The sequence below is a fragment of the Colias eurytheme genome, chromosome 26 (assembly GCF_061535395.1).
Source record: "Colias eurytheme isolate Ceu_HAF_F1 chromosome 26, ilColEury1 Martin Lab GWU primary, whole genome shotgun sequence".
Classification (NCBI taxonomy): domain Eukaryota; kingdom Metazoa; phylum Arthropoda; class Insecta; order Lepidoptera; family Pieridae; genus Colias; species Colias eurytheme.
Window position 1 is genome coordinate 3,121,267 of NC_143005.1, and position 26,941 is coordinate 3,148,207.

Genomic DNA, 26,941 nt, shown 5'->3' on the forward strand with positions numbered 1-26,941 from the left:
TTATACAGGGAACTTCTCAACGTGTTATCTATGAAATTATACTTTTACTCAATTGTTTAATTTTATTTACACACTGTTTTATTTTGCACCAAATCTCGAAACAGTCAGAAATTAATGACGCACATAGTACATAATATATACATATTAAGACAGAGGTTAAACTTAAATAACTTGAAAAATAAATAACATGATCACGCCCACGTGTTGGTGTTTTAAAAAATTCAATCAAAAACTGAGGTTAACTTTAAATACAATTTTAGAAAAATAAATACCACAATCAACATTCAAGTATTAGAAAAAATTGATACCATAATTCCACCCTCGTGTTAGTGTATTGAAAAATACAATCAAAAAGTGAGGATAATCATAAATAACTTAGAAAAATAAATACCATTATTACACCTAAGTATTAGAAAAATAGATATAATTACTTATTTACTTTTTTTAGAAATTCACTGGAATTAGAATTAAAACAAACCACAAAACAAACCCTTTGATTTTGCTGATCACTTTAATATAACATGTATATAGTCACGAGTAACTACGGCGTAACGAAAAAATGTCACGAGTACGGCGTAACGCAAAAATGTAACGCGCGCGGCGTAACGCAAAAAATGTCTCACAAAATTTTTGTCCACCCCCGATAAAGAAGTTTCACTTCAACAAAGTCGCTTTCCCTGTCCCTATGTCCCTTTGTACGCTTAAATCTTTGAAACTACGCAACGGATTTTGATGCGGTTTTTTTAATAGATAGAGTGATTCAAGAGGAAGGTTTATATGTATAATAACATCCATTAAATAGTGGAAAAGTACTGTTATTTTTGAGGTTTCTAATGTGATGTCGTAAAAAATTACATTTTTTTCGCTTACATTGCAAACGCAGGCTGAGCCCTAAGAGTTTTATCAAAATAATGTATGTGTCGTGGCCATATCGTAGATTTGCTCATTTCATGATATGATCGATCATTTCACGAAATGGTCGCATTTCATGAAATGGCCAACATAGTTTGATCAGATCGTTAAATCGTCAACGTTTCACGATTTGACCATCCACATTTAGCCAGATCGTATAAAATATAGTCCATAAAATATTAAAAAAAATGTCATTTAAATTAGTGCCGCGGCAGCGGCCGGCGAATTCCAGAAGCGAATCGTTTTTGCAATAAAAAACAGTTAGGTTAGGTTAGGTTAGACTTTGTTAAACAACGCACGAGCCGAGCGAGCAAAGCGAGCGTGCCGCGGCAGCGGCCGGCGAGTGCCAGAAGTGGATCGCTTTTTAAAAAACAAACAATTATAATACTATAGTAGGATATATAAATATAATATCCTAAAAGAAAAAATGCGTCTTAAATTATTTTATTTAAGACGCATTTTTTCTTCAATACATAATATAAGATATCCACATTTTCCATAGTACTCGAACCGTCATAAATTCTTTGCTATGACTTTCTTCATATGAAGTTTTTAACTGCGAATAATTAAATTTTCGCCAGCGGCCGCCATCTTATCACATAAACACAGAGCTAACTATTTTACGATAATATGATCAAATAATTTTGATCATTTCATGAAAAAACCGCGCGTTTAGTTGGCCATATCGTGAAACGATTTCTTATCATTGATCTGCTCAAGCCACATCATGATGTGGCCAAACTAAATTGGCCATTTCACGAAATGCGACCATTTCGTGAAATGGCCAATCATATCATGAAATGAGCAAATTTACGATATGGCCACGACATATGTACTAAGTATTATACACATTGAAAAGGTCTACAGAAAAATCCGCGATGATATATGTATATCTCTTATGGATAACCCACAATAACTTTTTTTGTCATTTACTTTTTACGACAAATAATGGCTCATTTTTGATGCCTTGAATACATTGTTCATTTAATATAGATCTACTAGCGACCCGCCCCGGCTTGGCACGGGTGCAATGCTGATACTATACACTACAGAAAAACTGTGAACGTTGTATATAAAACATAGCGGCCCGCTCCGGCTTCGCACGGGTATAAAATATATAGCCGGGCGGCCGGCCGGTACCGCCCCAAACGCTACGTCCCGCAATTTTTAAATCTAATATCTTCGAAAATATTCACTTAAATCATACTTGTATCTCTATACTATAATGCAAAAACAGAAATTTTGTAAAAGTCTAAACATCGTTTATTAATGAAATATAATAATTTTCTACACTTCGTTGTTTTAAATAGTATAAATTAGGAAAAAACGATGCCGTACATTTTTGTGCAGACCACATCTTTTAGGCTGATGAAAGCGACGAAAGCTACAATTTTAAGGGTGATTTATGGCCATTTGATACAGTACGGCATAAACATATTTTTACCCAACTACGGCAAAGCAAAAGGAGGGTTATGATTTTGACAGGTCATGTATGTATGTTCATCTATTCCCTCGTAACTTCCTAACTACTTATCAGAATTCGACAAAATATGACATATCATTTGAAGCGCCTGAATTGTTCACTGGATAACCAGCGACCAGCTAGCTAAAGGCTATATGGGGTTTCACAAAATCTAATGTGGCGCCCTCTAGCGGACAAAACATACAGAGGGAAAAAATTAAGTTAAGCCGTGTTTGGTATCATTTGAAAGCGCTTTACTTGTACATTTTGAATATGTATATATTACTAGCATTTGCTTGTGAATTTACCTGTATTTATGGGCTGATTGCATATAATTCACATCTTTTCGTTCATAGCTTCTTTATTAGTTCATCAATTTAACGGAGTCCCTTCCACCTAACTCCGACTTTCCAAGGTGATAATTAACCACCTCGAGCTTCTTAATATTAATGTATATTTATATTTTATTATCAAAATATAAAGCAAACATTTCGTTATATGGATTTTTTCTTTTTCAGATTTTTCCCCTTTGAACCAACGAAAATGTACGGCACATGAAAAAATATTATCTATGCATAAAATACTTAAAAAATAAATTTATTTCGTGTTGTGTCAAATGGTGAAAGAGAGGGGATTGCAACTCGATTTTTTCCCCTTGTCCCCATGATTTTTGTATGGCGTTGCAGAATAATGGATTAAGCAGTATAGAAATAGTATGACACAGATGCCGTACACGGTCAAATTACCAAATTTACCCCCGGTAACTCTCGGAAATTAAATAAAAATTCCAACTTTGTGGACCACCATTTTTGTACGGCACTGAGCGGTTTCTTATTATTTTTAATGGATCTATCGATGTTTAATAATGCCGTACAAAAATATATGACCAAAATTTACCGAGTCTACCTGTACTTTTGAATTCTCATCTGCACTCAGTTGGACAGCTTACAAGTGACGGCATAGTGATGAATTTTATTATTTTGACGGCATAGTGATGAATTTTATTCTCTTCTATCGTTCTAGATATGTCCCCTGGTGGTTCAATTGACCCATATTTTTTTCCTATGCGGGCTTGTAGTCTACTGCGAACCCGGATCATTTCCAGTTGAACGTAAAGTTCAAATTAATTTTGAGCGGCCGCCGCGCAGTAAGTTACTCAAAATTAATTTGAACTTTACGTCATAGTTAATAAAACATAAATTTGCTATAACTGAAGTTAGTACGGCGTTCATCGCGCGGTCGCAGCGCGGCGACCGCGTGCGTCGTCTAACTGCTGCCAGTATGAATCAATTTGATATTCTACAATAGAATTACCTATACACTAATAATACTTGTGCCCGCGATTAAATTCGTTTACCCTTATTCAAAATAAAATTAAATAGGTATTGCAAAATAATAACCTAATTATTTATGTCGCGAGAAGGGCTGTATTTATAACAAGTTTTATCAAAATCCATCCAGTAGTTTTCCGTGAAAGCCAACCATACAGACAAAATATTTCTCTATGATTTTTATGGCTTACGTTACTTGTATGTAGGTATGTATTTTGTATTCAATGTACAGAATAAAATTCGTGTAATTATTGAGTTATTATATAATAGCAAATAAAACAAAGTCATATTTTCTTATTTTTTATTTAACCACGCAATGATATTGCCCTGACCATAGACACCAGAGCAATACCACAGCGCGCCAACCACAGACAATTAACGGTAAGATTTCTGGTATCTTGCGCGGGCTCCCGGACCGCCAAACTTCTTGGGCTCGCAGCGACGGGGGTCGGCTACTAGCAAACTCCTATCGTACTGGACGAGGGTATCTTTGATTTCCTTCTTGGAGGCTTCGTCTACATCTGTAAAGAAAAAAAAATTCAAAATCACAGTGATTTAAGTTTCATGTTCATCCTTCCAATTTATTATGCATTATCGAATTAGATCAGTGATAAAGACACCTAAATAAATAAATAAAAAAAATGTGAGCCGTCATGGGACGCCTGGCAGATGTGAAACATCGTTCGGTTTACAAGTGAGCCTATAGATGTGTATAGCGTGGCGACCCGTCGCCATGGCAAGCGTCGCCACGTCAACAATTCGGTTTACAAGTGAGCCTATAGATGTTTCACATCAATAACGTTTATTTCTTATTCTTTTTCATAGATATGGACATATTCATTACAGTTTTGAACGGAAATAACATAATTATTGTATTAATTTTCTAATCAAAACATGAATGGTATAAGAAAACTCAATTTCTCTTTTATACCACCACAATCTTAATTAGGAAAATGTAAATGGATGAACTTTCAGTTTTAAATTAATCAAATTAAAATCAAAAAATTGTGTACATTTATGAAAAACAACTACAAGATATTATGAAAATCCGGAATTTTATTTATAGATGTAAACAGTCCTACATATGTTTGGTTGAAAATTCCATTTTATAAAGTCTAAATATAAATAGTTTAAATAAATGTTGTGATCATTTCAAACGAGCAAGGTATGGAAGACACATGCTGCTTGGTAATGTCACTGTTGATCTCCCTTCCCTGAAATGACTACCTTATATGGTGACAAGGCAGCTTTGGAAGGAAAGGGATTTTTGTTAGTTTTGTAGGTATTCGTTTCTTACATTTAAGCATTTACTTATATAACAGATTATAATACATTTGTCACTTTAAATTTTAGTCCTACTAATATTATAAATGCGAAAGTTTGTGAGGATGTGTGAGTTTGTTACTCTTTCACGCAAATACTACTGAACCCATTACAATGAAATTTAGCACACATATAGAGGGTAACCCACGGGAACGGGAACTGTGCAGGTTTTCCTTTGAAAACGCGAGCGAAGCCGCGGGCGGTGATCTAGTATGTTAATAAACTAGACTCTAGGGCATTCACTTCTCCATTTTTAGTCACATTGTTATATTTTACATTCAAATGCACGAAAACAGCGAACATGATGCTTTCTTCCATTGAAAAAGGATAAAACCAAAATTTTATACAAATTACAACAAAATGTTTACTCCTTGTGATGCTTCAAAAAGTCCATCAAGCTTTCGCGTTAATATAAATTACACTGAAAAGCTTTTGTAAACTGAGCTTATACTGTATTTATCAGAATATTACACTACTTGAGTTTATCTCAAGTGCATTCTGAACCTAAGTTTTACTCAACCATTTACTCAATTTGCAATGAAATAAATAAAGCCTTAATTAATTGTAGAAAAGAATAACCGATCCAGGACCATATTCAAACTAATATTCCATCAACAACTAAATTAGGTTCGATTCACACTTTTAACAAACATACAATTTAAAAATGAAAAATAAAACTTTGCGAAGTTGATAAATGTAATTTCGTACACTCCAAAAGATTTAATTGTTTTCTGGCCCCTTCATTATACAATAAAATTAATAAAATATTACCTATTTATAAACTCCCCTACGGTACTTGCAAAACGCAAGTTACTAATTGGCTGCTAAACCTTAGTTATCAGGAGACCGAAAATTTAATTTGTACAATGACTTAATGAAAGTTTTACATTCATATTATACATTCTTTTATATGCATACACATCTACATCCACACACACACACACACACATTCACTTACACATACGCAGACACAAACATACTCAATACACACACGCACACACACTAACTTATGCCCACACATAATCACTCAACTCCTTTCATGTTCATAAGTTAAGATATTATCAATTAGTTAATTTACTTTTATATTCTTTATATCCGAACTTAAAAACCAATTTCGTTGACTAAGTTGTGATGACCACCTTGAGATGTTTTTTTATATTATATAAATTATATGGGGAAGGAACTGATATCTTTAATACAGGTTACCTACTCGGTAACCTAGCAAAGATGCCAGTCTCGAACCGTTGATTGATATAAATACCTATCATTATACAGTTACCACCTAATGTATTTAGCTCTAAGGTTAGGTTAAGTTTGATTGAATAAACAAATTTGAACTTACATTTCTGGTAGAAGGCAATAAGTGCCTTGGAGATGGCTTGTCTGATAGCATAGACTTGTGCTACATGACCACCACCCTTCACGGTCACTCTGATGTCCACTCCAGAGAACTTATCCTGAAATATTCATCTTATTATCATCATTTCATATAATCAGTAATATTTTATTGTTCTGTGATGAATCAGAACTTAGTGTCACTTCACATCCAAAGATCAGGTTCGGAATAAGATTGTTCATCATTTAATGCATTTATGAAATTTAGAACATTGAAACAACTCACTATTTAAATAATATAATATCATCTATACATTATATTATGTATTATAATAAAATTGCAGGAAAGTCAAAACTGTACATTAAATATTTTTTTAAAAGAATGCTTGGGGCGTGATCTGCAATCAAAACTAAAGGTAAAAATACAGTTTATAGAATGTTAATTGTCTGCTATACTCAAAAAGCTCTCAATCGATTTATTTCAAGTTTTGCATTAATCTAACTGGTTGAGTCAACATATAGCCTATCACGCTTAGACCAATAGGAACAGAGCAATGTGGCTAAAACTGTGGGGCACACCTAGTTCAAAATAAATTTTATTTTCACATTCATATTTACTGTATCAGCAAATTATACCAATCATCTATTAAATAACCTTTATAGAGGTACAAATAAAATCTTTAAACAAATTTGGAAAGCCTTTAGTGTGGTATTTACAAGTTGCATTTTGCATCTGCTAAAAACCAATCAGTTTTTTTTTATGGGCAGAAGCATTCATCTTCTGTAGATTTAAACAAGCTATAACATTTTAAATGTTATTTGTTGATCTTACATCTCCGGGATGTAATAATCATTAATCTATCATTGCGACTTTCATCTGAAACAAAAAAATAATGGAGATATTCACTGCATACCCTGCCCAATAACAGGATGGGTTCCTGAAGTTTGTACTGGAGAAGACGGGGCTCTACCAGGTCCAGGGGGCGTCCATTCACTCTGAGGACTCCCTGACCACGTTTGCAGTAAGCTACTGCTGTGGCGGTTTTCTAAAAAAATACAAATTTATTAATTAAATATGAACAAAAATATGCTTAAATAAAAAAAAAGTAAATACCTTCGTATCACAATAATTGTAATGTAATGATTTTAAACGAAGAGGTTATTTTAGTTAATATGATTTCCGACTTGCTTTTTTGAAAGGAAAACAAACATCCGTTGCTGAACTTTCATGTTAGTGGTATTATAGGTTATGTTGTGCAGATAGAATTTATTGTTTACCTACGCGGTTTTAGATAAAGTATTTTTAGCAACAAAATAAGTACCATGTAGAAGTATCACCATCATAGCAATATAACTAGTATTGCTTTGCTTATATAAAAGTGTGTTGAATTGAATTGAAATTGGTTATACACAGAAATCGGCACAGCAGGAGTGGCATGTACATTAAAAACTTAATTCTCGTTCTTATTTAGAACGTGTAAATGTTACAAAACTGTATATTTAATTACAGAGAATAGTTGGTAGAGAAACGTTACAAGAAATATGAAAAAACACGTGGACGCTATTGAAACACTCACCTTGCGGCCGAACACTTGAACGGCTTGAATTGGTTCACGCCTCACCTGAAATCGCGAAAGAGTAATTACAAAACTGCAAAAAAATACATAATTTTACCGATAAATTCTCAAATAATTGTAATTTTTATCAACACGCACCTCTTGCGCGGCAGCCATTTTGACAGAGAAAGAGTGAATTTAGACAGATCATAACAAAAATTGAACTCACCACATATAAAATGACAGACTAAAAAATGTATGAAAAGTTTTATAATATAGTAATATTTAATTTTTTACGAATGATAATTAAATACATGTAATTTTAAATGTTTTATAAATATAATGCTACGATTTAAAGATCTTATTTTAATTACGTATATCATTTTACCACTAGCGACATCTAGTGTTCAATAGAATATCCACGCATGTGTAACTTGTTTCAATTCTACATTAGATGGCTCTCCTTATTCTTAGAATCACAATGTATGATTCATGGGAAGCCGGCACGTTTTGTTTTGTATTCCGAGCGCGTAATCGTAGTTGTCGAGTCGTGTGGTATGCGTGTTGGTAGTTCACGCTTCGTTTAAGTGCGTCCGATAGCGCCAATATTCTCGCACGAGTGTATTAAAAACGAAACAAAAACAGTGTGAATAAAGTTACAAAGAGAAAAATTGTGTGTCTTTCTGTCGTAATGAACGATCTTTTAAATACTTTACTGGATTTTAAAGAAGAAAATTGAAGGTAAGTTCAAAATTCGAATGTAATTTTAATTTGTGTGCACTTAACATTTATTGAAAAACTATTTTAAATTTGTATTTTTCATATGCCTGTACTGCTATTAATATATTGAACATACATCAATGTTCATTGTATTAAAATTGCAATTACTTTGTTTACATTTTATTACATTTTTACATTTTACAGTTACATTTACATTAAGCTAATAATTATGGCTTTGTAAAATCATCCTCATCATCATTTAGTTTTTTTATTAATAACTAGTAAGTAACCTTTAGATAATTACTAAATAAAAGACAAAAAAACATGATTCATGTAGGAATGTGACCAGTCAACAAACGCAACCCAGTTAATTCGACATATTCACAAGAATTACTTAGTTAAGTGACTTACAACTGGATCAATAATTAAACCTCAAAGAAGGAAATTAATGTATTTACTGGAAGTTTGTGGTTTTAATTTTACGTATGGGTTTTCTTCAATTTTTAAATGCGCGTAGTTTTAAACGTTCCGCAAATTTTATGAGGGTATCTTTATTTTTAAGCAACTTGTATTAAAAAATGCTACATTTTAAATCACTGTTAGATTGAATAGGATTCATATTTAACTTATTAGGTACCTACTAACCAAACTTGTAACTTTATAAAATATATAAAAGCAGATTTTTGATTTTTGGGACCATTAGTTCGTGGTAACTATTTAAGTACTTAGTTATAATATTTATTTTGATTATTCACTTAATCTAAACTTAAACTTTCCCTGTTTTCGATTGATATCGAAGTGTGAAACGATTAATTTTTTTATTTGATTATTAAAAAAATATCTTACTATTTAAATACATATATGTACCTATACCTAATTAATTCATTGACTATTATTAAATTATGGTTATTATAATTCTCACCATTATATATTTTATAATATCTTAAAATTAATAATCGAGAAAGTTAATTAAAAACTACATATTTTGTTTTCAATAAACATTACAATTTGGCTATTAAATGAAATTGAAAATCGATAACTCATACCTAAACGACGATAAAGTAGTTTCCAAGTATTTATTATAGTTATCAATTTCTTAGTCAATCTATCGATGAATGCTCGTATTATCAACAATAAGTGGGCCAAATCAATTCATAGCCTACTCCGATAGTAGTTAGTACACTTTTTAATGCAAGCAACATATCGGCCATACAACGGTGATCGACAGCGTATGTATGGTTTCCTGTAAGGCTTGGAGCTAAGTTTCCATTTTGGATAGAATGAGGATAACAAATGGCACAATTTGTACTATTTTCTCCTTTAGTTTATTGCTAGCAGTTGAACCGTTGAACGATGTGTTTTAAACACCTTTTTTCTTTAGTATGTTTGTATATAACAGACTCCTTTTGACTGGATTTTGGCTCGCACTTTAAACGGACAGATTTAATTTAAACTTTGTACACTTATCAAGAATCGGTGATTATAGGTTTTCTTATTTCATATCAATTACTAGCTGCTCCGCGCGGTTTCACCCCCGTGGCTCCACTCCTGTTGGTTGTAGAGTGAGGATGTAAAGCCTATAACCATCCTCGATAAATGGGCTATCTAACACCGAAAGAATTTTTCAAATCGGACCAGTAGTTCCCGAGATAAGCGCGTTCAAACAAACAAAAAAAACAAACAAGCTCTTCAGCTTTATAAATTATAATATTAGTATAGAAGTATAGATTTACAAGAATGTGTACTAGTTAGTATATTGCTCCTATTTTGTAATTGTATGAAGTTCCAACATCGTAGGTTTTTTCTAAAAACACTGAACCTTACTTAACACTTTACAAAATAAGTACTTTAAAGTTATCCAACAAGTTATATGTATCGTTAACTTTCATAAGAGCTTTTACATCATAGTTTAGAGGTCATTGCCAGAGCTTAAAGATTGGGCGAGGCTGCATTACTTAAGGGAGTATCGAGCTTTTTGCGCTCATCGATTTTATGAATAAACTAGCGGTCCGCCCCGGCTTCGCCCGTGGTACATATTTATGTTTTCTCTACATAAGAACCATCCTGGTACTTCAAGGAATATAATAAAAAAAGAATTATCGAAATCGGTCCACCCGTTCTCGAGTTATGCGCTTACCAACACATTTTGCGATTCATTTTTATATTATAGATTACGCTCCGTGTATGTGTGCGTGAGGCGGCTGTGGCGGCCGGCGCACAGTGGTTCCGTTTTAAAAAACAGTTGACATTAAACCTAAGAAAAAAATCGATGTTCGCCAATTGAATAAAGGCTTGTTTCAATTTCCTATCTACCTATGTATTTGTTTACCGACGTAAAATTTTGACAGTTCTCGTATGAAGAATCTGTAAAAAATGGTCTGTTGATAACCAAATCACTGGGTGAATAAGTAGGATATTGAAAACGGCCATAAAGGTTTTACCAATACTTACATACAAAATAAAACAACAGAAACTAAATATTTGAAATACTTTTATTGGAAACCTTCACAAAAATAGTAACGCATTTTTTTACATATTTTATTTCCTTATTAATAATTTACAGTCGGTGTGTTTTACTATATTTACCTATTATAATTATAATTATTGAAATCGGTTGAATAAACTAATGTACAATAACAGAACGGCTAAATAGGGTAAACACCACAGAAGTGGACCCTTTGTATTCAAATTATTTAATCTTCAAAGTAGGTACGACAGATACATTATTATAATTATTTGTAAGATGGAATTCGATTGAGCGGTGGTAGCTCAGTCGAGTAAGCGCCCGCCTTGCGCCGTGCGGGTTCGAATCCCGGCACTGACAATTTAAGTACAATCTTATCTTAATACTATTATAAAGGCGAAAGTTTGTAAGGATTTATGGATGTATAAATGTATGGATGTATGGATGTATGGATGTTTGTTACTCTTTCACGTAAAAACTACTGAACCGATTACAATGAAATTTAGCACACATATAGAGGGTAACTTGGATTAACTCTTTCAGTCTTGGTGGTTAGTGTCACTAACCACCTCTTTGCAAATTTTTTACTTAACACTCACGCTATCTAGCGACAAACGGTTGAATTACTATGCAAGGTGACTTTGACGTTGACAAGTTACGGCTAACTGCCCACATATTTGAATCAATGATAGTTCATTTTCGTTGAATTGAATACTGGGCTAACGTGCTTTTATTTGCGTGTGTGATAAAAAAATCTGTAAAACGGGTAAGTAAGTATTTTTCTTTAATGTTTTTTACTCAGCGTATTGTCATATATGTATTTTATACGTGTTCACATAAAATTACTAATACTTTTGTGTTTTCGATGTGTATTCAAAACGAAAGTATGGTGGTTAGTAAACTAACCACCGTGACTGTTGCGTGTTTATGTTCATAAGTTACATGAAACGTTTGTATGTAACTTTAAGAGTCTTTTTCGTATTTATTACAGTATGTCGCGCCGGCTGCAAGATAAAGAAATAGCAGAATACTTGTTGGAAGACCTTCCTTCAGGTAGCAAGAGTATTTGTAGCGATGAGGACGACGAGGCAGGTACAGAAGATCAGCCAAATCCGTTGGTATTAGGCGATTTGGTTGGAGAAGTTCAAGTTTCCGATGATGATAATTTGGATCCCGATGATGACCTCCCTTTGTCTAGCTTAGTATGCCGGAATCTAGATTCTACAGAGTCCAACACTGTAAATTCAAACAAAGCTCCAAAATGGAAGAAGAGTTTTAAGATGGACATACCAGGTGAGTTTTCTGAAAGTGTGGGACTCACCGATCAAATTCTATGCATGGAGAGTGTTACACCTATTTGGTTAACGCTGAAAGAAGATAATCGTTTGCAAAGAGGCGAACACGATTACCGGATAAGTGACACAAACGTATGTTTGTTGAAATGGAAAGACAAGAGATCAGTATTTATTTTGTCAAACTATCATGACCCTAAGAATGTCGGTAAAGTTAACCGCAGGGAGCGCGATGGTACCAGTGTTGAAGTGTCCTGTCCAGAAGCCGTAAAAGACTATAACGCAAATATGAATTTTGTCGACAAATTCGATCAACTCAAAGGCAGTTATGCTATTGACAGAAAATCCCATAAGTGGTGGCACAGGATTTTTTTTCATTTCCTTGATTGTTGCGTCGTCAACGCCTTTTTGATTTATAAAGAACTTCAGTCCGCACGCCCGGACCTTGACAAATTGACTCTGAAAGAATTCAGGCGAAGCGTATACCAGGGTCTACTGGCGCCAGCATATGTCAAACAAAGGTCTGAATCAGTAAACAGTAACCGTAGTTCCACGGCCTCATCTCCAGGACCTGCATTTATAAAACGTCATAAGCCTACAGTCCCTCAGGAAATTCGCCTAGAATGCAGTCGCCATCAACCAGAGAGAAGTACTTCGAGAAGATGCTGCAAATGCAGCACTAAAATATCTCCAGTGCGTACTACATCGCAGTGCAGTACATATAAAGTGCCACTTTGCTTACGTAAAGGAAAAACATGTTTTTCCGATTTTCATAAAAAGTGATTTTTACATGGATTTTATGAAAATCTTTATAATAACTGATAATATTAATAATTAATAAATATAATTCATCATAGTTTTGTTTGTATCAATAGTCATGGTGGTTAGTGTCGCTAACCACCTCATTCCTTGAAAGCCTTCATAACTAGATTTTTTTTTCTTACTTTCTGTGAAATTTTAGTTGTAAATGATCCTTAAACTAACATGAAAGTTTGTAAAATATTCTCTATTTAAAAGTGTGACTGAAAGAGTTAACACATAGGATAGGTTTTATCCCGGAAATCCCACGGGAACGGGAACTATGCGGGTTTTCCTTTGAAAACGCGGGCGAAGCCGCGGGCGGAAATCTAGTAGGCTATATATCATCTCGCCAACCACTTCTTTTTCTTACTTTATTAGCTTTGTTTCCCATTGTGAACTGACACCAAACTCTGTTTACGTAGCAGATCCGTGCGTAAGCGCAAGCGACACAGCCTCCCCGTCTGACGGTCGAAGCCAGACTAACGCGGATACGGGGGCCACGGGGCGGCTCTTGTTAGACTGGGCTTAATACGCGTTAATTTTAGTATTTTCTTCGTATTATTGAATTAAACACATATTATGAAAAATTAAATTGTATACTTTATCCAAAATTTTTAGTTTTATTATAATACAAAAACTCATAACCTTCCTTTAAGTATTGAAGCCGTAGTTATGTTTCAGTTGGTTCTAGTTATCGGTTGCAGAGGTAACTTTGGATTTTTTTTCTATCGAGGAAACTAAAAGTAATTGCGTTTTCGAACTGTATAAACGAAAAAGGGTATTCTCAAATATATATTATATAAATCTCATAACTAAAGCCTTAGTAATAACAATACAGCAATTGAACAGACCAACGCAATTATTTCGCAATTACATATCGTTTGCACGATACTCCCTTAAAGTAACTTAATCATAGGGCATGTAATGTGTACTGGGCACTAAGATGGCGCTTCCACTTTCAAGTTAGTTTTTAAACACATATTTAGTAAAACAAATAGTTACTTCTTTTCTTTTTATCTAAATATAATAGGTACATATTATATGTACACCATAATAGGATAACTTAAATAGAAAAATATTAGGAAAACAAAATCTTTTTGGGTCCATTTATTTCCACTTTCCTTCTACATACCTGAAGTTACAAACTAAAGTAGTAAACTATGCAATCGATAAAATATTGTGATGTCTTGATTCCTAGTAAGTAAAATTTATTAAAATATAACTACTTAATTATGATTCATTATCATATTATAAATTATTATTAAACCGAAATAATATTTTTAATACATATAAGCAATATTTGTCTAAAAATGGAATACTACTAATAACTTATCGATCTTATATGAAAGTGTTTTAAAAACCTTTAAATAGAAATCAAGAAACACACCGATTCTATTTTGATTCAACACATCGTCAATTATCTTAATTTTTATTCGTTAATTTATTTAAATAACATAATATATGAATATTAATTCGTCTTTTCACTATTGCGTATTACTAGATCACGGTTTAAACCGGTTTTATTTCGTTACATATATCATAGCGGCATTTTGTGACCGGTTGGTATGATAATCTCAAACGAGTATCTACATCATAAACTATTAACATACCCTTGCATAACCTGTATGAGAAAGCCACATGAACAATATTTCACACCGAGTTCAACTTTAAAGTATAACGTGTGTTTCAAGTTTTAAATTGAGATATTGATCATCCTACATCTTAGACATAGTGACAAAAATACCAAAAGTATTTCAAATTCTAAACATACATAATTAAGTTTTTTAGTATTTAAAAGATCTAGAAGTCGATACCTACTTAGGCGTTTATTAAATTAGGCACCTACTCACTTTTTTGCAAAGGAGAAATTACTCACAATAGGACATATCTATTATTATGTGTATGAAATATACTAGATATAAATAGCATAGATATATGTATATAGAATATATTACTAGATTTACAGACTTCTGAGTATAATTCTTCTAACAAGATTTCACTTACGACTTGGTATGACTAAACTATAAACCATGTCTTTTTCTTCATTCTTCACGACCACAGGCTGCGATGAGTCAAGACATTATCCGGCTTTGAATAATCTGTAAAAAATGTACTAAAAACTTGAAACTTCCACACAATTGATTCGATTAGTTTATTATTATAGCAATTTTTGTTTTTCTCAAAAAATTTAACATTTATATTTTACTGTTGATGATGGATGTTGTTTGAACTAAAGACACATACATTTTCTTGTAACCTAAAAAATCATGAACGAAAATGCAGTATTGAAAAATTGCTCATAATTCATAAACATGTTGTTTCAAATCCCACAAATTCCACAGCCATTTGATAAAAAAGAAAAACAATACAAGTTAAATAACATGATGTCTTGAGCCAAAGTTAGTTATTGTAATAAACGTAGGTACTTATCAGTTTCAAAAAATTGAAAAAACCTATACTTATGTAATATGTATAATATGAACGAGTATGAGTAACTACCATATTATATACACTAAACAAAGAATAGTATTTTCTTGTGTTTGATTTTATTTGAGTACTAGCGGTCCGCCCCGGCTTCGCCCGTGGTACATAATATTTACGTTTTCTCTACATAAAAACCATCCTCGTACTTCAAGGAATATAATAAAAAAAGAATGATCGAAATCGGTTCAGCCGTTCTCGAGTTATGCGCTTACCAACACATTTTGCGATTCATTTTTATATATAAGACTAGCGACCCGCCCCGGCTTCGCACGGGTGCAATGCTGATACTAAATACACTACAGAAAAACTGTGAACGTTGTATATATAAAAACATAGCGGCCCTGCCGGCCGGTACCGCCGCAAACGCTACGTCCCGCAATTTTTAAATCTGTAATATCTTCGAAAATATTCACTTAAATCATACGGTGTAAAGTGCCATATAGATCTATATTAAATGAACAATGTATTCAAGGTATTTAATTGGTTAAGGATTAATGCTGTATTGGTGAAAATCGCTTCGAAAATTAGCTTTTATTTGTCGTAAAAAGTAAATGACAAAAATTTTTTATTGTGGGTTATCCATAAGAGATAGACATATACCATCGCGGACTTTTCTGTAGACCTTTTCAATATGTATAATACTTAGTACATTATTTTGATAAAACTCGTAGGGTTCAGCCTGCGTTTGCAATATAAGCGGAAACAATGTAATTTTTTACGACATCACATTAGAAACCTCAAAAATAACAGTACTTTTCCACTATTTAATGGATGTTATTATACATATAAACCTTCCTCTTGAATCACTCTATCTATTAAAAAAAACCGCATCAAAATCCGTTGCGTAGTTTCAAAGATTTAAGCGTACAAAGGGACATAGGGACATAGGGACAGGGAAAGCGACTTTGTTTTATACTATGTAGTGATTAAACAGGTGGAAATTAAACGCGATTTATTCATGTGACAGTTACCGGTCAGTCTCCCCGTGACCACGCTCTTAATATAATGAATAAAGCGTTTAAAATCCGTTAAAATCCTTAATTTCTAAACAAATAACAAGCAAGCAGTAATACAATAACAATAACATAAACAAACAGATTTATCCGAACCTGACCGATCTAAGCAATTTGTTCGTATTACCGTAACACAACACTATGATAGTAACCCGACGATGCTTACTTGCATTATCAACGTCGGTGGTCGATGGCATACCTACTGGTCATCCGGTTGATATTGTTATTATCTAGTTACTTAATACCCGTGGAAGTAGTTATATGTGACAATATTAATTATGAGAATATAATTTTTTGATTTCGTTCAGTAGGTAGTAGTCGTAGTAGCAGTTGATGTTTTTAACTTCGTAGGTAAAAATGTAAAAATTAAAAAAAGATTTTTAACGTAATTTTTTGACTTGAATTAATTTTCAAATTCTAATATCAATTGCCAAGTTTATTAACTACACGTTTCTTCTTCTCAAAGAGCATAGTCCCGTAAGTTTCTGTCATAAAGTTTACTAAACATTTTAAAAAAGGCCATCCGATAAGAGAAGTAACAAAATATTTGTGCATAGGTAAGTATGTTGAATATGAAAAACCAAAAATGTTTTAATTAAGTTCGTTTAAAAACATCTGAAGTTGTAACACTTAACATGTCAGCATGTGACTCAACCAATAAGAACTCACGTCGTTTCACACTCGATTTAAATTATAATTCTATACAGTAATAATATTATGTTAAATACATCGTGGCATTGTTTGGAAATAATCTAGTTGCCTGCTACTTACTTCTATACAAAAATGTTAGTATTTTCAAGTTATGAAAGACTAGCGGTCCGCCCCGGCTTCGCCCGTGGTACATATTTCGCAATAAAAGGTAGCCTATGTTCTTTCTCAGGGTCTAAAGATTATCTGTGCCAAATTTCATCAAAATGAAAACCATTCATACATACATACATACATACAAACCTTTCCTCTTTATAATATTAATATAGATTAAATGTACCTACTTATATCAAAAAAATATCTAGCTTTTTTCCTATTTTTCCATAGAAGCCCAAGTTCATCGCCCTCACCTCTGTCCCCTACATTACCTAATACCTAGTTGTCCCTTACAGTCCCTTACTAACTGATTTAAAAAAAATAATATTAATAAAAGTGTGAACATGCCTTTACATGCATCTACATACAATTGCAGAGATAAATTAACATGACAGATTACTACTGAGTACTGTCATGTAAATTTGTGTTAAGTATTTCATGCATTTATAACTGTATCAGTACATTTGAATTGCTTTAAATTCAGGTTAACAGATAATCTACGATTATAATCATAATAATTAAGAACGACATTTAATTTATAGAAAAAATATTATGTTGGTAACTACTTAGTATGTTCTAAAATTTTATAAATTTTTAAACAAGAAAGTAAGTATTTGAACTCTGTAAGATGTAGGCTTCTGTTAGTCTGTTAGAAATCCTCTGTTTTATTAGTATGATAAATGATGATTTTAATTTTTCCATGCATATAATCGAAGTCATATTTAGAAGCCCTTTCCCTCAGAGAAGACTTCACTATAAATAAATGGAAAAACTCATAAAATTTCTCCCATTACAGGTCCATATCAGAGTGCAGTTGTGAAAGTTTACACGTGAGTCAACCCGTCATATAATACCTACTTTTAAGTACATCTTAGAAGCCATATTAGTACCGTACTTAGAAACAACTAGACAGGAAATCATAGTAACAACATAGAAATGCAGCTAATTAAAAAATGTTTCCCTCCATTTTATATTTTACTAGCTTTCCGCCCGCGGCTTCGCCCGCTTTGCCTAAAACCTAATAAATTATATACTAAAACCTTCCTCTTGAATCACTCTATCTATTAAAAAAACCCCATCAAAATCCGTTGAGTAGTTGTAAAGATTTAAGCATACAAAGGGACATAGGGAAATAGGGACAGAGAAAGCGACTTTGTTTTATACTATGTATTGATCGACAAGGAATGAGGATATAACATAGACAATTAATATTTTCTTCAAATAGACAATATTTCGCGTAAATATTATGTAGGTACATTCTGTCTTATAAATAAAAAACATTTCAAAAATAAATGGTTCTTGAGAAGTTCACAGGTATAATAGTTTCAAAAATTAATATTATTCTAAAAATTAAAAAACATTTATCGTTTATTCAATCGATTCCTACTTATCATACAGATGTTTGAAATAATGATAGAGAAATCAGTTCCTGAAATAGGTTATAAGTTCGGATTAAACTTTTAATCTGAATAGGTAGGTACGGGAGTGAAGCGAGGGCCGGGTAATTAGTTTTTAATACAAACGACGCTTTTTTATTACCTGTCATGACGAGTGACATCATATTATTAAGAAAAAATTGTTAATGAAGCCAAATTTTAATTAAACCTATTATTCTGGTGACCATGAACTCGTGTTTTGTTCTCAAGACTAGTTTATTTATAACAAAAACTAGAAAAGACACAACTACATACTTATACAAACCAAAATTTTCAATTTGAAGATATCACTAATACTTACACCATGAATCACCCGGTAAAACTTATTGAAATTTATAAGATAGTGCACCTTCTCGGAACATATCCGACATTCCCCAAGAATCAAACATGGAACCGGCTTATGAATGAAATTCGTCACCGATGACTCATAGATGACTTTTACGATACAAATTTTGCTCTCATTTTAGCGTACAATGCCTAAAAACTGGTTTCAAATCTTACAATATAATTTTATGCGTCATAAACCATAGTAGGAGTAAATTACAATTTTACAAAGCTCTTTTTTATTGTTTTTATGTGTATACGACCTTTGCCTCATTAAAAAAAAAATAAACTGTCAATTTTCCCGCCATTTCTAACCTCATAATCGTGTCTAATCTCGTTTGTCGTAAAATATAATATGCTGACATGTATACCGTGTTTGTAAACCGGATGCCACTGTAAATCACAATGGACCAAAGGCATTCATACAGTTTCATTTTAAACCAATTTTAATCAACTTTTGTATGTGGATACAATATTATTACCATATAATAGATTATAGAGCACTCCTTAATGAGATTTTTTAATCAATCCTAATCCTGTGAATGACCATAGACTACATAAGTACATATATATTTTTTACTAGCTGTGCTCCACGGTTTTATGCAGATGAGAGATGCAGTGCTCCACTCCTGTTGGTCTTAGCGAGATGATATATAGCCTCTAGCCTTTCTCGATAAATGGGCTCTACCTATCTAACACCCAAAAAAATTTTTCAAATCGGCCCAGTAGTTCCCGACATTTCGGCGTACAAACAAACAAACTCTTCAGCTTTATAATATTAGTATACCTAGATTTACTACGCATTCAATACTGTTTATTCATACATGATACTGCAAAGACTCTTATATTTAATATGTACTGACTCTAATATATTATAATAATTCTCGTTTCCTTTACGAGTCCAAGCGTTATTTATTACTTTCATAATGATGTTTTGATCACTCGAGGTGTTGCCGAAGATGTTAATATAAGTGCAGGAAATATCACACTATTGATTTTCATGTGAATGTCGATTACTGTAATTTGTGTTGTTGATAGGTACTCAATTGCTCTCTCACGTAAATTATGCTAAAGTACTAAGTGAGCGTGAGAAATCTTACCGAATTAAATAAATTATCATATCGTTAATGTAGCTTTTTAAGTGAACTAAATCAGAGACATATGTTTAATTTTCCGTTTTAATAGATTTATCTTTAACTAAAGGTCCGCCCCGGCTTCGCCCGTGGTACCTACATATTTCGCAATAAAAGGTAGCCTATGTCCTTTCTCGGGTATCAAAATATCTCCATACCAAATTTCATGCAAATTGGTTCAGTAGTTTAGGCGTGATTGAGTAACAGACAGACAGACAGAGTTATACTTTCGCATTTATAATATTAGTATGGATTTTGTAAATCGTGAATGATTTAAATATAATAACAGTCACTGCACTTTAGGATTCATATTAAATAATGTATCTATGGATGTATAAACTTGAAGCTCCAGTTTATTATCATTTATCAGTAACTAACTATTGTCTATTCTCAATAGTAACCTCAATATTTCATAGACAACTTCTTGTACACAACGCGGCAATAAGCACGAATTCTAACAGTAAATATCATACATGTATTGCATAATTTCTAGACGCAACCTTACAAGCAATACAATTTTTCAAACGATAGACGAAAATATACTTTAAACCTACATAAATATACAAAAACATATTTCTTAGAAAATTGATACCGAATATTGTGTAATACTTGAGTTAATCACTGAGAAATATAGACAGTTTAATTACCTATGAAATTTGTTAAAAATGATTAATGCTTGCGTGATACGGGGCTGTATTTTATAAACATTCACATACATTATTATTTCTACACGTTGACGTTCAGTAAAACTGTTCTAAAATTTTATAATTTATGTTGCATACTTACAACAATTTAAAAATAGGCGAATATAAGCCTAACATTTATCTTATTTATTTTGTAGAGAGAGAGTAGTATAGACCTAGTAAGTAATAAATACCTTTGATAAAGTCAATAACACGTAACACGAATTAAAACATAGAATAATAGAGGTGAAGATGTTTGCGGTCAATGCGTAATGCAGCAGCGAAGTTCGTCCCGCCACAATTACGTGATTGGCATCCATATTGTTTCATTGGGATTCTAAAATGGCGGTTCATCCAGTGACAGCGCCTTGCGTTAGATTACAATGCGCGGTAAACAGTAAATTCTAAATTTAAATTTGCGATCAAAGTAAACGATTTCCGCGAAGGCATCGTTTAATATTCATTGCCATGTTCAAATACTTACTTACCAGAATAAACAAAAACACGCAATTTATAAGTAATTCACTTCATATGCTACATTGTGATTTCTAGTTAAAATGAATACTTACCTAGAATAATATTATACATAATCCTTACGTTGGTAGATCATCACACGTAATTACTCTTAATAGCAAAACTGGGTATTGATGACTATAATTTTATAAGCAGATAGATCTTAGAAATAACAAGGCTTTTATAATCTGGTAATTAAGTATAACCAGAGTCCATGAACATCACATGTTCATACAAAAAACCTAGAAATTTCAAAAATCCGGACGTGTGTACTAAGACAAAAGACAAATGTACGGATGCTGAAACAAGACCGAAGCATTTAACGAAGTCGGAAAGCAATTATTATAAAACGTTTTCAAGTTTCAACCTTTGTATTAGCAAAAGTCATTCCATACATATAGGTATAGCCAGTGAATAAATGACCAATAATTCATGTTTCCATAACCAATAAACATAATAAACAGTGACTAGCGAGTTCCTGAGTCATAATCTTTGTCATTGCGAACACAAACTATGTACTTAGGTTAATGTGGGTACATGTAATATTTATTTAAATACAAACGACCTCATGCTTGCCTTAGTTTTATAATAATATGATACAAATATTTACTATATTATACGTAATAAATTATATGATTAAATAAATAATAAATGCCTATTTGTAGACAATATACCTTCGTCATATGTGGGCGAGATTAGAAACTTTCTTATCAACAGAATTCTAGAACTAAAAATATATTTATACATGTTCAGATCAAAATTACTCCTTACAGAACCCTCACAATTCTTCCTAATGAATGGAATAATCCTGCCCCTCCGTGTTAATACACAAAAAATGAGTTCGTATTTATATTTAATACAAAAAGTGCATAGAGAATGTCAAAACAAATATGTAATCGTTTACTATAAATGAGCTAGGATTAATTTATTTACAAGTTCTCTCAGGAGATTGGTATTCTAGCAATGGCTGGCAGGTGATCTTTACGACACAGAGCAAACATTCCATTGCATATAAACTATCTTATTAATCAGTCAGAGAGTACTATAAATTAATAATACTACCGATTGCTCATTTATATGGTACCTAATATAGATTGTGTAATGGATTACGTCGTTTATAAAGTGGTTAGGGAGAGTTGTGGCCTGTAAGGGACGGTATAGCTTTTGTTTGAAGCCTCGTAGATTTTGATTTATTGGTACTTATTCAATTGGACTGAGATAGGATTCTGGGACTAATCATTGAATAAACTAGCGTTATTGTCTACTCTGATGCACCTATTTTTAAGAAATTTAGGTACTAAGAGCAATAAAACATTTTCTTAGGGCACTACTGCGAACTTTAATTGATCTCTTTGGGAGTATTTACTATTTTATGCACTACTTCTACGAATGGAGTATTGATTTCTAGGTTTAGTATAGATTCAATAATATAGATCTTTTATTGTGCTTATCGTTTATTTGAGATGTTTCTCTGTGTGATAAAATATTTCAGATAAGATTATATGTATATGAAACATATATTTAAGACAATAATGTAAACACGATCTAAGATATAAAAAATAAAAATATCAATCTAATATGACTCCAGATAAATACAGAGGCCATTCAATCTTTCACAGTCAATTTACATAATATAATTCAACTGTATTTCTAGGTACCATTTATCCAAAATATTTAACTTCGGTTCGCCTTGTGGTTTTTCAAAATTAAGTAGCTATCAGCAGACGTGATATCTTACATATATCATAAATATATTTTTTTAAAAGAGGGTTAGGGTTAGGTAGATAACATTTCAAAAGATGCACATAAGTTTTCCATACGTTTAAACTAATTTTATACCATAACCCTAAAGAACCTGTGCCCATAGAAAAAGCAGTCAGCGCGGGCCGGAAAACCGCGCCAAGCACAGACTATAAATACATGACCACAGATAATTTAACCGGAAAAGTACGTGTATAAAGTGATTTATCCAATTATCCACAACTTGGTATTGGATATAGCTCGTACAACCAGTTTATGGAATATGGAGCATGGGAAGTTGTAGAAATCGTGGTGTTGCGTGTATATTATATAGATTTCTAATATAGAACCGTTTTTTACTTGCGCTTTCAGTTTATGTGTAATTACGATACTTTTACTTGGAATACTTGAAGAAAATACCAGTCCAACCCTATTTATACAACTCAAAAAAAGGCTTTGATTTATTACATACTAGAGGTAGGTCCGTAGGTAGGTACTAAAATACATCTTATTAAGGATATACTGTCTTGCACTAACTGCGAAATGACTATCCGGTCGTAAAGTAATAATAATGGCTAATTTATGTTCATAAAGACATGTTCCATAATATTTAATATTCATTCAATTAAGAATAATATAAAACAACAGTACGTTATCACGGATCGTCCTCATTATGGTTAGAAATCAACCACAAAACTCTAGAGAGAAATCAAAAGATACTTATAATTTTACAATATGTATTATACAACTTTAAGAAGACAACAAAATATGCAATAAATTACGTCTTGATAGGTTTTTAATTTTTTATTGAAATGTCTCACAGAAATCTTGTTTTGACTTGACTATAGTAAGGATGAAAATTTACTCTATTTACCGATATATTTTCATAATAACAACAAATAATTTTGAACGATGCAGGATTGGAAAAAACTAGAAATCTGTCTAGATTTACATGGAAAATTATTCGAATTCAAACACATACACATAGTATAGGCAGCTTTCAATTAGTAGGTACAACGACAATAAATCCTATTATTCACAAATAAATTGAATACAAGGTCGATTCGGAACGTAGTTTGAAGTATTAACAAATTATTTAATTTTCTACATTGGCAATACATCGGTAGGAATTTAACAATTAACAAGTTTGTAACACATATTTTATTGACGCCTAACGATATCATAGAAAATTGCTACGAAGTTTTATTATTTTTTAACTATCAAAAAACACGTTTATATTGTCAATTTAAATCAAATTATTTTCACTCGATCGGAAGGTTACCGGAAATACTTACGTACTTTCAAATAAAATTAAATTTACTGTCAAATAATTAACAGATTAAAAATCATGACCACTACAACTGGTTTGTGCCACAGACAATAAATTGTCCTCTTGATTTTTTGCGCACGTAACTCGTAAATCGTAAATAGTAATCACAGAGTATAAAAGATTCTAGACTGCACAAACCTCATGCAATTATTCCTTTATGTAATTGCACGTGCACATACCAGCTCGGTGATTATGTTTCCACATTTGGTGATCAACAAAGCGCATTCCGTGCAGAATGCTGGTAACAGCGAGATCTGTGAATAAGCATATATTCCTATTACAGCTACGCGCATAAGGTATGCGTGTTGTGGGAAAAACTGAATTGGTGTGAATAAATAAAAACGTAAGATATGGTTATTGCTGGATACATAATTTGGTGCCACTTCTTGCGTAGGTGGACCATTTACAATTACAAACTTCAATAGAAAAATAATTTAACATTTTTTTGTCACTAATTCTATTAACTTCCTCACTTTGCTTTCATGAAAAAAAAACCCTGTAATACGTTGATATTGATGACCATTGCTTTGTTGACTGTTAAGTAGATAAAAATGTAGATGGTTATATTATTCGCAACGGACATTCCAGAAAATTCTATTGCGTTTGAAAATAGAAAATGTCAAACGGCTAGCACGCCATACAAGCGGAACATCTGCCGCTGAAATAGCTAATTGCAGCAATTCGCAGCTGCCAACGATAATCTAAATGTCAAACCCTTAATCAATTCTTATTCAAGGCCGCTAACAATTGAGTCAATGATACTTCCAGGTGATTCAGCGTAACTGGCGGTTTCTCTTTGGCCTAATTTAATAAAGAATCCGACAAAAGTGATGCCAAACTTAATTACGTCAATTGCAAATAATTGCAATTACAACGTTGGTTATCAACGCTGTAGGTATTTAGTGAAATCTGAAATTTATTTTATTTGTAAAATAGACGAAATTATGCGTAATTTACCAAATACATACTTATATAACTAAGTAGGTAGGTACATAGGAGCTCAAACAGAACCAACAATTCGTAACTGTAAAATTTAACACTATCACTAACGTCTATAATCGAATTTAGGTTAATGTCATTATTGAGTTCACACGTCTATGCATATTAATTAAAAAAAGTAAAACATAGACACGTGGCGGGATCCGTTTTGTTTTTTTTTTTCTAAGTCGTGAGGCAACGACACGCAACGTTAGCGGATAAGGAGCCATATGGGACTGGCGCGTGTCCTATGGACTGTATAAAAAAGAAAGGAAAATGCATACTTTGTTTATGGTTTTTGCAATAGCATACGATTTCCGTCTCAATGAAATGTATTACAGTAAATCTTATGCATCGATAGTATGTACTAAAATTGGCACGGTTTTAACGAAGATGGCTTTGACTTTTAATTACACAATATGCAAATAATATGTTTGCAGGCGTATAAATGGAAGTCGGAAGGAATGGCACTTCCGAGTTCCGATTAGCTAAGAATATTTAAATTTTACATAGACTTTTTACATATGCATTGTTGTCTTTACTTTCGATTCATTTAGCATGTGTCTGTTGATAGAATTGCTATCAGAATTGCGTAATGGACTTTCTATACACATTCGATAATAATAATATGCAGTTGACCAACCTAATGCTATTTGACTTCCTCGATACTTTTTTTCACGGTTTTTTTTTATTTTCGGTACATACACCACACTATTTCATCTCACTAGTACTAGTTTAGTTATATTGTCTGTCCAACAATCCGATCCTCAATAATATCCGATTATTCAGACCAATATTCGATACTTTGAGTAACTACTCCATGAAAGTTTTGCGATAAAAAAATAAAAAGCATATCTACCAATCATTCACAAGTATTATTACTTCCGCTCTTCAGTGTATCCAAGTGTCACGGGTCGGAATGCAACAGTATTGAACGTACGGACAGATGTTTCGGGACCGGTAAGCGTTGCCGGGTGTCAGGGGTTGTCTTTTGTTATATAGAGCGTGTTCACGAAATTCATGGTATTATGTATTATTGCTAAAGATGCAACAAATAATTATTTTTCTGCTATTTGACCGCCATGTTTTACCAGGACGAAAATATTATAACAAGACATATTTGGCCGAAGTTTAAAAAATCCTTTCAAAATACAAAATATCAAACGGTAATATCATACTTTGTTCTACTAACTATAGTAATTATATAATTATAATCGGCTCTTAGCCGTTGTGATTAATATCAATGATGAATGAAGCCAGAGTTGAGTTATAAGATTATCTACTAACATGCCTACATGATAGGATAT

At 32.6% G+C, this 26,941-nt stretch overlaps 3 protein-coding genes across 4 annotated transcripts in view; 2 read left to right on the plus strand and 1 right to left on the minus strand.

Moving 5' to 3' along the window:
* Positions 1-3,992: 3,992 nt before the first annotated feature.
* Positions 3,993-8,146, minus strand: RpS16 (ribosomal protein S16). The gene is made up of 5 exons (XM_090116681.1): positions 8,079-8,146; positions 7,941-7,985; positions 7,278-7,409; positions 6,371-6,485; positions 3,993-4,226 (listed from the first exon to the last, which is right to left on the minus strand). Exons 1-5 carry the CDS (start codon positions 8,094-8,096, stop codon positions 4,081-4,083), a joined length of 456 nt encoding a protein of 151 aa, XP_089972807.1. The 5' UTR covers positions 8,097-8,146; the 3' UTR covers positions 3,993-4,080.
* Positions 8,147-8,422: 276 nt separating this feature from the next.
* The window catches only part of insc (spindle orientation adaptor protein inscuteable), a 30,648-nt gene continuing 12,129 nt past the window's right edge, over positions 8,423-26,941 (plus strand). Inside the window, exon 1 of one of the 2 annotated variants that reach the window (XM_090116597.1) lies at positions 8,423-8,660. The gene's annotated coding sequence lies outside the window, so the exon portion shown is untranslated. Of the gene's footprint in view, positions 8,661-18,305; positions 18,328-26,941 lie in introns of those variants that run through there. The other variant, XM_090116596.1, reaches the window with a different exon arrangement.
* LOC149897102 (uncharacterized) lies at positions 11,818-13,078 on the plus strand. Its single transcript, XM_090117028.1, has 3 exons — positions 11,818-11,873; positions 12,095-12,717; positions 13,005-13,078. The coding sequence occupies exons 2-3, from the start codon at positions 12,096-12,098 to the stop codon at positions 13,076-13,078; spliced, it is 696 nt and encodes a 231-aa protein (XP_089973154.1). The 5' UTR covers positions 11,818-11,873; position 12,095.